Genomic DNA, 13022 nt, shown 5'->3' with positions numbered 1-13022 from the left:
CCAACAATGGTCTCATTTCACAGGCAGCAAAACAGGTGCACAGAGGTCAGAGGGCAGGGCCCTGCGCTGGGGCCCAGACTCCTGTGTCCATCCCAGGACACCTGGACTCCCTGCCTGCAACCACCTCTTCCCTAGCCAAGGATGTCGTCCAATCACAGCCTCGCTCTGGACCGCTCCAGGGCTGGCCCCACCCCTCGCCTCTCTTCATTGGCCCTGCCCTCTGCGGCAGCAGCACCACCCCCTCAGGCCCCGCCCCTCGCCTCTCCTCATTGGGCCTGCCCTCCGCGGCCGCACCACACCCCCTAAAGCCCCGCCCCCGCCCCGTGGTAGGTCCATCCTGTGGCTCTCGTGCGTGGACCTTCCTCTCTGATGGGGGAAACTGAGGCCCAGAGAGAGGCGGCGCCTGATTCAAGGCCACAGTGCAGGTCAGCGGCAGAGTCTGCTGCACCCTAGTCCAGTGCTGGGGTCTCCCGTCTCCTTGGGACTACTGGTGCCCCCCTCCCCCCCGCCCCGTGAACCCCCTGGGGAGCAGCTCCGCCCACGCCCCCAAGCCCACTGACCCCTCCTCGCCCAGCGAGCTCAGAATCTCAGAGCACAAGCCACTGACGTCATTAACAGCCCGGCCTCCTCTGTCCCCCTCCCTGTCTCACCCTTTGGGGAGCATAGGTGTGTGCGGTGGGGGTGGTGGTTGCTGAGCCACTGTCACTGTCCCCCCCAAAACAGATGGCTCCAGCGTCCTCTTCTCTTTTTATTTTTAAAAATTACAGTATAATGCACACAACATAAAATTGACCATTTTAACCACTTTTAAGTGCGCCATTCAGTGGCATTGAGCACATGTACAGTGTTGTGCAACCGTCACCACCCTCCATCTCCAGAACTTTCTCATCTTCCCAACTGACTCTCTGTCCCCATGAAACACTCACTCCCCACCCCCTCCCCAGCCCCTGGCACCCACCATCCTACTTCCTGTCTCTGTGGATCTGATGCCTCTAGGGACCTTCTGTGAGTGGAATCACACAGGATTTGTCCTTCTGTGTCTGGCGTCTCTCACTGAGCACGATGTCCTCAGGGTCCATCCATGCTGTAGCCTGTGTCAGAGCCTCCTTCTGTTTTAAGAGTAAATAATATTCCATTGTGTGGATGGGAGCACGTTGTGTTTATCCATCGATGGACACTTGCGTTGGTTCCACCTTTTGGCTGTCATGCTGCTGTGAGCACGGGGCTGCTATGAACATGGGTGTGCAAGCGTGCTCGTTTCTTAACACCCCGGTTTCTGTCCCCTCTAGGCTGTGCCTTCCTCACCTACTGTGCCAGGGATTCCGCCATCAAAGCTCAGACTGCCCTGCACGAGCAGAAGACCTTGCCCGGGGTGAGTCCTGCATGGTGTCCAGAGAGGAGGAGATGGAGGGGCTGCTCTTGGCCTGGGATGGGGGCTGAGGCCCTTCCTGGGATCAGCTGTGAATTCTACATGCAGAGGGATAGAAACCATCATCAGAGTGAGCGTTTATTGAGTGCCTATTTTGTGTGTAGTTCATAGCAGTGTGTGGTTGTGCAGATTGCATACTGCACAAAGGTGCCTGACTCAGAGTGTGGGTGTCATTGGGCTGAGACCTGAAGGATGAGGAGGCATTAGAAGGCAAAGGGAACAGCCTGTGCAAAGGCCCTGGGCAGGACTGCCTGGCATGTTGAAGGTACAGCAGGGAAGCCAGAGTGGCTGGAGCAGAGTGAGGAGAGGGAAAGAGGGAGGAGGGGAGAAAAGGGAGGGGCTGGGGCAGGGCCTGGTGGGATAGTGATCAGATCTTTGTGCTGTTGGCCAATTCCTCTAAGCGTAGTGGACCATATGTTTGCATGGCTGGAAGCTTGGACCCTCTGTCCAGAAAAATCCATATGTACCTGGAGATTTATCAACACTTCTAGGAGTCCCTCCCAGCTAAGTACCTCTTCCCCATTCGTTCCCTCATCCCATTTCCCTGATGGGGTCACTGAGACCGAAAGCCAGTTTCCCTTCCACTGCCTAAGGCCTTGGGGGCTTGGGAACCAGTTCTCTCCATGGTGGGTGCAGAGCTGGGTTCTGGGCTCCATTGGAGCCAGAACGGAAGATGGAAGAGGGTGGAAGAACCGAAAGCTGTGAAGCCTCCCCCCACACACACCAGTCCTTCTTGCCAGGCTGGTCTCCTGGGTCTGAGGCCGCCTTGGGATAAGATGATGTCATACTTACCAGCAGCTCCTTCTTTCTGTCAGTCATGAGGGTCCTCTGCTCTTCTTTCCTTGCCTACTCTCCTTGGGTCAGCCCATAAATCCAATGCTTCCATCTGTCCATCCATCCATCCTTCCATCCATCCCCCATCTGCCCATGCACCCACCTGCCCACCTACCCACCCACCCATCACTCATCTTCCTGTCTATACACCCATCCATTCATCCATCTACTCATCCACCCACCCACCCGGACATCTATCCATCCCTCTCCACCCACCCAACCAACTATCCATCTACCCACCCATCCTTCTATCCATCCTTCATCCATCTGTCCATCCTTCATCCATCACTCACTTATCCAGCCACCCATCATCCACACATCTGTCCATCCATCCATCCATCCATCCATCCATCCATCTCCCTTGGATCTTCTGCCAGCACCTGTAAATCCAACAGATGGCTGGATTTTTATGGGCACCTACTGTTTCCCTGGAACTATGCTAAACTTCCCTCACCAGCTCTGTGTCTGGTCACCTCCTGAGTGACTCTGCAACTGTGCCCCAGGTCCCCCAGACCCAACAGGGCTCAGACCAACTGTGGCATGCCCTTTGAACCAGTTTCTCCTGCTCAGTTCCTGGGCATCAGACTCTCCTGCCCCCTCCCCTTCACCCCTGTAGCCTGTGGTCCCCACGTCCTTCTCCCCAGAGCCTCTCCCTGCCGCTGTGACCCCTGAGCTCATGTCTCAGCTCCACCTTCCAGGCTGCATGACTTCGGACAAGTGCCTTTCCCTCCAGTCTGTTTTCCTTATCTCCAAAATGGGCATCACCATCTCCATCTGACAGGGCTGGAAAAAAAGAATTCAAGACGTGAGAGTGCAAAGCAGATGCTATTTTTGGAGAGGTTAAATCCTTATATTTTGGTCTCTGGCCATCCCTAGTTCTTAGAAATCCCTCACTCCCCCGACACCGAGAACCCAGCCAGGACACTGACCCCTAAGGTCCTACGCAAGGCCTCATGGGAAATGGCCTTTCCCACCCCAGGAATTCCTACCCCGCCTCCAAGGCCACACCCTGATGCCCCACCCATGATCCCTCAGGGCTGGGGCTGTGTGTGTCTGGCTCTGTCTCCCCCAGATTGGGAGCCCCTCAAGGACAGACCTTGGACTGGGTCCTCCGCACCTATTAGTTCCTTCAACACTTATTAAGCACCTGATTTAGGCAGGAAGGGGGACATAGTACAAACAAACAAAAAAAAATAAGTAAACAGATGAGAACTTCCAACAGTGAGGACGACGTTGAGGGAAGATAATAGGGGTGATTTTCAGAGCAGTGACTCGGGGTGGGGGTGGCCAGGGAAGGCCTCTCTGAGGAGATGATGAGGCAGGGAGGGAGGGAGCCCTGCACTACCCGTGGGATGGGCACTCCTCGCAGAGGGAACAGCCTGTGCAAAGGCCCCGAGGCCAGACCACATCACAAACTGGGGGTCTTAAAGTGACAGAAAGGCGTTCTCTCACAGTTCTGGAATCCAGAAGTCCAAAACCAAGGTGTCAGCAGAGCCACACTCCCTGCTGACGTGGTGTGACGTGGCCTTCCTCTCTGTGTCTATGTCTCTCAAATTTCCCTCCACTTTTCTCTTACAAGGACACCTGTCATTGGATCTAGGGCTCACCCCACGTCTCAGGATCCTTCACTTAATTACAGCCACAAAGACCCCTTTTCCAAATGAGGTCACAATCACAGGGTCCCAGGGTTAGAACTTGGACTTATCTTTTTTGGGGGGTGGTGGATGGCCATCATTCAGCTCACGCCAGGGGGCGACCACAGAATGAATGACCAGATATAAGGGGACAGCATCGAGAGGGAGAAGCAGGTAGCCCACGTGGACGATTTAGCAGGGGGCAAATGGGATGGCTCCTTGAAGGAGGGGGCACTGGGGCTGAGTCTTGAGAGACGGAAGCATTTCTGACAGACACAGGCAGAGATGGGGGTGGTGCGGGGACGGGTTGTACCAAGATGGGCGGCAGGAACATGCCCAGCATGCTATCGAATGTGGGAGCGCACAAGAGCCTCTGTTGACTAACGAAGCATTTAGCTTAGGTTAGGAGTGGTTTTCAACGAGGGGTGATTCCACCCCCCACCAAGGGACACTGGACAAAGGCTGGGGACATCTGTGGTTGTCACAGCTGGTGTGCTCCTGGCATGGGGTGGGTGGAGGCAGGGACCCTGCTCAGCACCCTGCAGTGCCCAGGTTGGCCCCGCCCCAGACAATGATCCAGCCCCACTGTCCACAGTGCGGAGGGGGAGAGACCCTGTCTAGGAGGATAAAGAGCAGGTGAATGTTCTAGAACAGTGTTATATCTAATAGAAATATAATGAGAGCTACATATATAATTTAAATGTTTCCAGGAGCAACATTTAAAAGGTAAAAAGAAACAAGTGAAATTAATCATAATAATATATTTCATTTAACCCAATATATCTGAAATCCTATTGTGTCAATGTGCAGTCAATATAAAGATCATTAATGAGATATCTCACCTTCCTTTTGAACCATGTGTTCGAAGTCTGGTGTGTATTGTTCTCTTGTAGATTTGGACACTGAGTGTTTATCCATGATGCTCGATCTGTATTTGCATTTGTAAAAGTTCACAGTGGAAAAGGCAGAGCCATGGACTCAGAGTGTTCTAAACACACTTAGAGGTTTTCCAAGAACAAACTCAGGTATCTGGCCAGGTGCACTGGCTCACGCCTGTAATCCCAGCACTGTCGGAGGCTGAGGCGGGAGGATCACTTGAGGTCAGGAGTTCGAGACCAGCGTGAGCAAGAGCGAGATCCCGTCTCTACTAAAAATAGAAAAATTAGCTGGGCATAGTGGCACACGCCTGTAGTCCCAGCTACTCAGGAGCCTGAGGCGGGAGGATCGCTTGAACCGAGGAGTCTGAGGTTGCTGTGAGCTGTGATCACACCACTGTACTCTAGCTAGGGCAACAGAGGAAGACCTTGTCTCAAAAAAAAAAAAATCAGGTATCCGTGTTTCTATTTAAATTTATATATGTGGCCAGGTGCAGTGGCTCATGCCTGTAATCCCAGCACTTTGGGAGGCCAAGGCGGGAGGATCGCTTGAGTCCAGGAATTTGAATCCAGCCTGGACAACATAGCGAGACCTCATCTGTATAAAAAATTAAAAAAATTAGCAAGGCGTGGTGGTGTGCACCTGTAGTCCGGCTACTCAGGAAGCTGAGGCGGGTGGACTACTTGAGTCCAAGAGTTTGAATTCAACTTGGGCAACATAGTGTCTCTTAAAAAAAAACTAAATAAAAAGTTATATTTATATTAATTTAATGAAGCAAAGTTTAAAATTCCGTTCTTTGATTGCACAAGCCACATTTCAAGTGCTCAGTAGCCACCTGTGGCTGATGGCTTCTGTATTGGACAGTATTGTTCCAAAATGTTCTAGACCTAGGGTCAGTAAACTTTTTCCATAAATGGTCAGAGGGTCAAATATTTTTTGGCTTTGTGGGCCATATGACCTCTGTGGCAGCTACTGAAAATATAAAAGCAGCCATAGACTCATGTAAATGAATGGGCATGGTTGTGTGCCAATAAAACTTTATTAACAAACACAGGAAGTGGGCCAAAACGGGATCATGGGCGGTAGTTTGCTGAGCCCTGTTCTAGGCCAGCGCTGTCAATACAATGTTCTGTGATGATAGAAATGTTCTCTGTGCTATGTGCTATGGGGACCACTCTTGCCATGTGGCTGTTGAACCTTTGATTTGGGACAAGTGTGACTCAGGAACTGAATATTTAATGTTACTTAATTTTAATAAATTTAAACTTAAACCACCATAAGTGGCTAATAGTTTCAGTTTTGGACAACACAGATCTAGAATGTTCTAGACCAGAGGGCCAGCCACTGTGTAACAACACCACAGATCTAGAATGTTCTAGATGGGAGGGGCAGCTACCACATTGGACAGCACAGATCTAGAATATTCTAGACCAGGGGTCAGCTGCTGTGTTAGCAGAGATCTAGAATGTTCTAGACTGGAGGCCAGCTACCATATTGGACAGCACAGATCTAGAATATTCTAGATCAGGGGTCAGCTGCTGTGTTAGACAGCAGAGATTTAGAATGTTCTAAACTGGGGGCCGGCTACCATATTGGACAGGATAGATCTAGGGTCTAGAATCCAGAATAAGAGAAAGGCAAGATTAATCCAATCAACATCCATTTATTTATCTATGTATCTATATCTATGATATATCATGTATTATATATCATTATGTGCAAGACCCTGCAGTGCCACAAAAATGAGAGGTACAGGGACCTCTCAGAGAAAGTGGGCATGTACATGTAGTGTCATAATATCTCCAGATTTCAGGGTTCAAGGTCTCTCTTCGATGCCAGCTCATGGGTGGGGGTGGGGTCTCCAGCAATGTCCCACTCTCTCTGGGCTCAGTTTCCCCAGCCTTCCGCAGAGGCCTGGGGTGTGCATGTCCCCTGTCTCCTGCACTCCTCACTGCCTAGTCACCCTGGGAGCCTGGGGCTGCTGCTAGTTCCCTTGGACTGTGGCTCAGAGAGGGGAAGGGGCTTGTCCAAGGTCACCCAGCAAGGAGATGGCCACAGCTCAGATCCACCCGACTCCATAGCCCTTTTACCTCTAGCTTTTCTGGGTCAGTTTCTTGCAAGTTGAACTCCAGTCTCCCGGAGGCAGGGGCACATGTTGGACAAATAAGAAGGAGGCAGCTCACAGCTGCCCCTGAGATGAGATCAGCCGGCCCCATCTGAGCCCAAGAGTGCTCCACATCCCCTACCCCCAGGCCTGGGCTGCATTCTTTGAGAGTGGAGCCTGGCTTTTGCAAAAATAGTTCTTAAAAATTTAAGGCTGGGCTCGGTGGCTCATGCCTGTGATCCCAGCACTTTGGGAGGCCAAGGCACGAGGATTGCTTGAGGACAGGAGTCCAAGACCAGCCTGGGCAACATAGCAAGACCCTGTCTCTACAAAAAAATAAAAAAGAAATTAGTAGGGTGTGATGGCACACTTAGTAGTCCCAGATGCTTGGGAGGCTGAGGCAGGAGGATCGCTTGAGCCCAGGAGTTGGAGGCTGCAGTGAGCCGTGATCATACCATTGCACTCCAGCCTGGGCAACAGAGCGAGACGCTGTCTCTTAAAAGAAAAATTTAAAAATGCTATACACGTACAGAAGAGCATACATAGCACAAATAATCACAAAACAAGCACCTCTGTTACCACGATGCAGCCGGTGCCCTGCAAACCACCCCATCCCTGCTCCTAAGTCGAAGCCCCTTTCTTTCTGTGGAAGGAGCCACTCTCCTGACTTTTGTGGTAACAAACCCTCGCTTTTAAATATATCCCTAAAATATCAGGTGGCTTTTGCCTGTGTTCTTGTGGACCTAATGTGAATGGGGTAACAGTCTAGGTCACCTTTTCTGTGCGCCTCCTTGCCCTGTGGAGCCTGAGGAGGAGACCCACCCATGTGGTGGCGTGGGTCTGACTTTCGCGTTTTCATTCCTGTGTAGTATTCCACGGCGTGAAGACGTCATTTATTTATGCATGCCCCTGTCTGACGGAGAAATTTGGTGCGACTAATAGAAACCCTCGAGGGTTTTTTTTTTTTGGCAGATACGTGTCACATTTCTCTCGAGCCTATGCCCGGCGTTTCAGATCACAGATCTTAGCGGAGGGATTGACTTTGGAGGTGAGCCACCTGTCCTCCCTCGGGAACACCTGCAGACGTGGAGTCAGCTTTTGGAACCAGAGCGGGAGGCTCGTGAGGGGTGGATAGGGACACTGGGGCATCTGAGCACGCTCGCCTGAGCCTCCCTTGAAGGCTTCTCCGCGCTGGGAGCTGGAGCACGAGGTGTGCCCCGTGCGGGAAAAGCCCACCCAGCCGGCTCACGTGCCCGCACACGCCTGCACACGCACAGCCCGCGTGTCGGGGCACAGCCCGGGCGTGCAAGACACCAAGGCAGGAGCCACCGTCTCTCCTTCACCCTGCCTCCCTCTGCAAATAACAAAAACCCAACTGTGTGTGTGTATGTGTGTGTGTGTGTGTGTGTGTGTGTGTTGGAGGGAGATGTCTGTCTATCTCTATATACCAGAAGTGGAGTGACCCAGGTCATTTGCCACCTCTGCGGTCCCCTCCCTCCTCCCGGCACAGCTGAGCTTCCCCCCGCCTCCCCCCCCAGTCAACAGAATGCCCCTTTTCTGGTTCCCTGCGTGGTGTGACAGCAGTGTCCGTGGGGGATGTAGTTTAATCAAATCTCAGCATTCTGGAACAGCATCCTAAATTGAATAACGGAGTCCCAGAATAGAACCTGGAAGGGACTGCGGGACCCTGGGATCCAGGCTGACTGCCCGGCTGTCACGCCCGGGGATGCCACCTCCTCCCAGCCCTGGAGCCTGGAGGTGGGGGCATCCCACCCTGGGCAGTGGGGGGCAGCGCGTCCAGCTCCCGCTCTTGTCTCTTTCTTAAGTGAGTCTTAGGGACCCACCGACCCCCTCAGCTGTCCCACTGCTCATCCCATCACCCTGGAAAGGGATGAATTTGTACAGTTGTGAGTCCCCCTGCCACTCAGACGTGGCAGATGCCATGAGCTGGGTGTCCTCATGAAACTCCCTTTTGTGCCCCACTGGCAGGAGCTGCCCCACACACTCACCTCCGCGCTTCAGGACTTAGCCCTGGGAATGGGCAGGGGGCTTCACAATGCCAAATGTCTGATGATTTGACCTCCCCAGACCTCAGTTTCCTTATCCATAAAATGGGACCGTAGAGGAGTCTTGAGGCTTCTGTGAGGTGACGTGTGCCAGGTGCTGAATGCAGGACCCAAGCTCGGCACATCTGTGCTAAACAAATGAATGAATGGCCCCGGGCGAGCTGAGCTATCTTTCTGGGCCTGTGGCAATATTGGGTATAAGACACGGCCCGCCACCACCCAAGGGTTACTTCTGGCGCCAGGCACTGTGCCCAACATGCTCCTGGCCAGTGGGGAAAGGGTCCGGGTCTCACTGGTCTGGAAACCGCAGGTCTTGTCTCATGTCACATCAGTTGTCACTTGCGGGCCTTGTGCTGGGCTCTCTTAGTGGGGACAGGGGGGTTGCAGAGCCCTGCGTCCCCGGCCCCCTGATCCCGGGAGGTCACTCACCCAGATAAGTGGCAGCGTGTGTGTCAGGGGAGGGAGGGCTCGAGATGGAGGTGATGCCTGTGGACAGAGCAACCAAAGCAGATGGTTGGTGATGGGAAGGCTTCAGGGAGGAGGTGGCATTTGAGGGGTGAGGATGGGGTGCAGGGGGTGCATTCTAGCCTGGCGAGTTCACAGGCAATGTTTGAGGTGGTATGGCAGGAGGCAGGGGGAGGAATGACAGGGGCTGAGCAGCACAGGGGCCTCAAATGCTAGGATGGGGAGCTGGCACTCTACCCCAAGGGCAGTAGGGAGCTATAGGTGCATTTAGAGCAGGGGAGGGGCTTGGTCGGGGTATTTGACAGAGGCTGGGCAGGACATAGGAAGGAAGGGAGGAAGATGGAATGGTGGCCGGGGCAGCCCAGAGGGAGTTCCACCTGTTTCCTACCCTTCCACGCCTCCTAGAAACAACCCATTCAGGGCCTCCTTTGGACCCTGAATTGTCCAAAGGCACAACTTTGCAAATCCACGAGAATCCTGGCCTCCCCCTTGGAGCCTCAGTTTCTCATTTCTAACACATACAGGTCAGACATTAAGGACTCCGCTTTTCCAATGGTGTGTGGCTTGGCTGGAATCACCCAGCAAGCTGGGGGCAGAGGAGGGACATCTCAGCCACCTAGTGCATGCCCACCCACACCCCAAAGTCCCAAGACTCCCCCCAGCCCACAGGACCCCTCAGCTGGAGGGATGGCTGGGTCCTCAGGGGACTTCTCCTATCCGTTTTTTCCGGCCTTGGTTTGCTCATCTGTAAAATAGGAGTGAATGTTTCTCCATCTCATAAAGTTGTTTGGACATTAAATGGGTCAGCAGATGTAGGTATTGCTTCACCATGAGAAATTGTTTCCACCCTCCCTAAACTCCTACACCTACTGCAAAACCCACTGCAGATTTTCCATCTTTGGTTGGTGCAGCCCCAGGACAGCCTTTGGCTTTTTGCTGTCCGCTGCTCCAGCCCTGATTGCTCTTTGCACCCCAGTCCTATGAGAGGGTCTGCCTCTGGTTCTGTCTCCCTTTCCAGACCAGCGGGGTGAGGGGTTCTCCCTGGGGTAGCACGGGGCGCATTGGGAGTGCTGTTGATTATTGAAAAGAGGGAAGGAGGGGGCAGGGAGGAGAGGCAGCAGTGGGGAGCCAGAGAAGGTGGAGGAGGGAGGAAGGCACTCGGCAGAGACCTCGGTGGGACAGATGGAGAGAGGGAGCGGAAGGAGGTGGGCAGAGCCAGCTGGGCGGGCAGGGGCGACAGGAGGGGTGGGGTGCGGGGAGACCCAGATCCCCGCCTGGCACGCCTCCTCCCGGCTGGCGGGCAGCGCGGGCAGGGCCCGGCGGGCGCGGGGCGCGAGGAGCGCGCGTGCGGCGTGTGCGCGCTGTGCGCCCGGGCGGCCGGGCGGCGGCACGTGGATGCCAGCCTGGCGCGCGTCTCCAGGCCGGCGGGTAAGGCGGGCGCCGGGCCGCGGGGTGGGCACGGCCGGCCGAGCTCGGCGCGGCAGCGGGGGCCCGGAGAGGAGGGGGCTGCGCGCCCGGCCTCTCTGCGCCGGACCGGACCCGGACGCCCCCTCCTCCCCGCCGCCCAGCTGACCCCGGCGGGGGAGGGGACCTCGCAGCAGGAGGCGGCTCCGCTCCGCGGCGGGCGGGGGAGGTGGGGAGCCGGCACCCCGAGGCGCCAGGATGGGGTGGGGGTTGGAGGGTTCGGAGATAGGGGGCAGATTCCCTCCCCGCAGCCGCCCCTCCCTCCCTGCCTCCCTCCCTCGGTACAGCCATCTCCAGAAGATTATATTTAAATATCTCTTTTGTGCAAGGCAGGAGCTGGGCTCGCCCCTAAGAGGCGGTTTCCATGGCAACAACAATTGCCAGCTTCCGTGTGGTGAATCAGCGTTGCCATGGCAACCCCATCCTCATCTGCCCAAGGTGCTGGGAGGGGGGAGGAGGTGAGGGCCAGCGGAGGCGGGGTGGGAGGGGTGGGGGGAATAGGACGCTGGAGCTCAGGTGGTCCCCCTCTCTCCCCCAACACCTCCAGTCTGTCCCCAGCCCACAAGCTGGTCCCATCTGGTTGAAACCGTCTCCCCTCGTGCCTCCTCCAGCTCGCAGGGTGTGGTACCCAGGTGGAAGGGCCCGGCTGTGTGTGTGTGTTGTGGGGAGGGGGCGATCCGGCTGACTGGGTGGGGGAAGGGAGGCGTGGGTTCGCCTTTTCCCAGGTGGTCAGGGTCCCTCTGAGGGTGTCGCCGGGTGGCAGGAAGGTTGGGCTGGGAGAATTGGGAACACTGACTGGATCGGGCAGGCAGCGGCCTCTCTCCTGCCTGGGACGCACAGTCAGAAACCGGGAGGGGGTCCGGGGAGGGAGAAGGGCCTCCGAAGGGGGAGGGGTTCGGGAAGGGGAAGGGAAATCAGCACTAAGGAAGGGAGTGCAGAATGAGGGAGGGGTCAGGTCACAGGGGAAGGAATTCAGAGGGGAGGGGATTTTGGGGTTCAGAGATGGGGAGGGGGCCCTCCTGGGGGGGATGAGGGGGGAGATCACCTAATCTAGAGTCCCAGAAGGGTCCACCTGCGGTGACCTTACACAAATAACTTCTCTCCCCGCCTTGATTTTGACATCTGTAAAATGGGGTGAAAACCGCATCTCTCTCTGAAGCCTCTTGGGCGGCTGTGCTGGGATGAGAAAACCTGACATATATCAAGCGCTGTCTCTGTGCCAGGCCTCGAAAGTCAGAGCTGTAGAAAGGGAACTTCACAGCCCAGAGGGCTAGGTGGGCCTGGGGACCCATTTCAAGATTGTCTGGGCTGGGAAAGGGTCTGAGACCAGCACTGGTTGCAATTCCAGGTGCCTTTCTATATCGGTGGAAGTTGGCCATTTCCTCCCTTCTAGCTCATACTGTTCAGCAGGTTCCTCTGCCCCATGTGGGGTGATGTTGCAGTCCCCAGTCTGGAGGGAGATAGAGCAAGACATAGACCCTTCCAGCCCTGAGACAGAGGGAGAAAGGAGCCTTGAGGGGTGGGAAGAGTGCTTTCGTGGGGGCTTTTAAGTTGGGTTTTGAAGAATGAGTAGGAGTTCACCAGCAATATCAGTTTGGTAGGAGGATTCTGTCCTAGGACAGTGAGGAAGCAAATGCCTCCCCAATTCTCACATCCCTTAAGCTGGTTCTCAAATATCCAACTTAGTCCATATTCAGGACTGGATATGTTGTGAGGGTGGTGGTAGTGAGGATTTCTTCCATTGAATATCATTTTCAGTGCCTGGGGTTGGGGACAGAAAATGAATCCAGACGGCAGGCTGGTCCACTCAGGTATGACAGTCCCCAAATCATACCCAAAACTCTTAGGAACTGGCTAAAAACAGCTACCTTGGTGTATAAGTCAGCTATTGCTGAGTAACAAACCACCCCAATCATTTTACTTGTTCATGGTTCTGTGGGTCATTGAGCTCTGCCTGGGTTCAGCTGGGCTGCTCTTCTTCTGTCCTCTCCTGGGGCCATATGTGCAGCTGCAGTCAGTTGAGACTTGACTGAGCCCAGCTGGGCCAGGACGGCCTCACTCCCAGGTGCTGTCTGTCAGTGAGACCTCTCTCTCCGTAAGGTCCTCTCCTTTCCAGCAGTTTGTCCACCTGACAATCTCAGGGTTCCAAG

The 13022-nt window shown here is 54.8% G+C and overlaps 1 protein-coding gene across 11 annotated transcripts in view; it reads left to right on the top strand.

The window, feature by feature from the left end:
* CELF5 (CUGBP Elav-like family member 5) overlaps positions 1–13022 on the top strand; it is a 44132-nt gene that overhangs the window by 13504 nt on the left and 17606 nt on the right. For all 11 annotated transcript variants that reach the window (XM_045544451.1, XM_045544512.1, XM_045544501.1 and 8 more), the window contains exon 2: positions 1290–1372. In XM_045544451.1, the coding sequence (XP_045400407.1) occupies positions 1290–1372 (83 nt within the window). The remainder of the gene's footprint in view (positions 1–1289; positions 1373–13022) is intronic.

This window comes from Lemur catta, chromosome 1 (genome assembly GCF_020740605.2).
Source record: "Lemur catta isolate mLemCat1 chromosome 1, mLemCat1.pri, whole genome shotgun sequence".
NCBI lineage: Eukaryota > Metazoa > Chordata > Mammalia > Primates > Lemuridae > Lemur > Lemur catta.
Note: the sequence above shows the minus strand (reverse complement) of the source record. Positions and strands in the feature narration are given on the sequence as shown.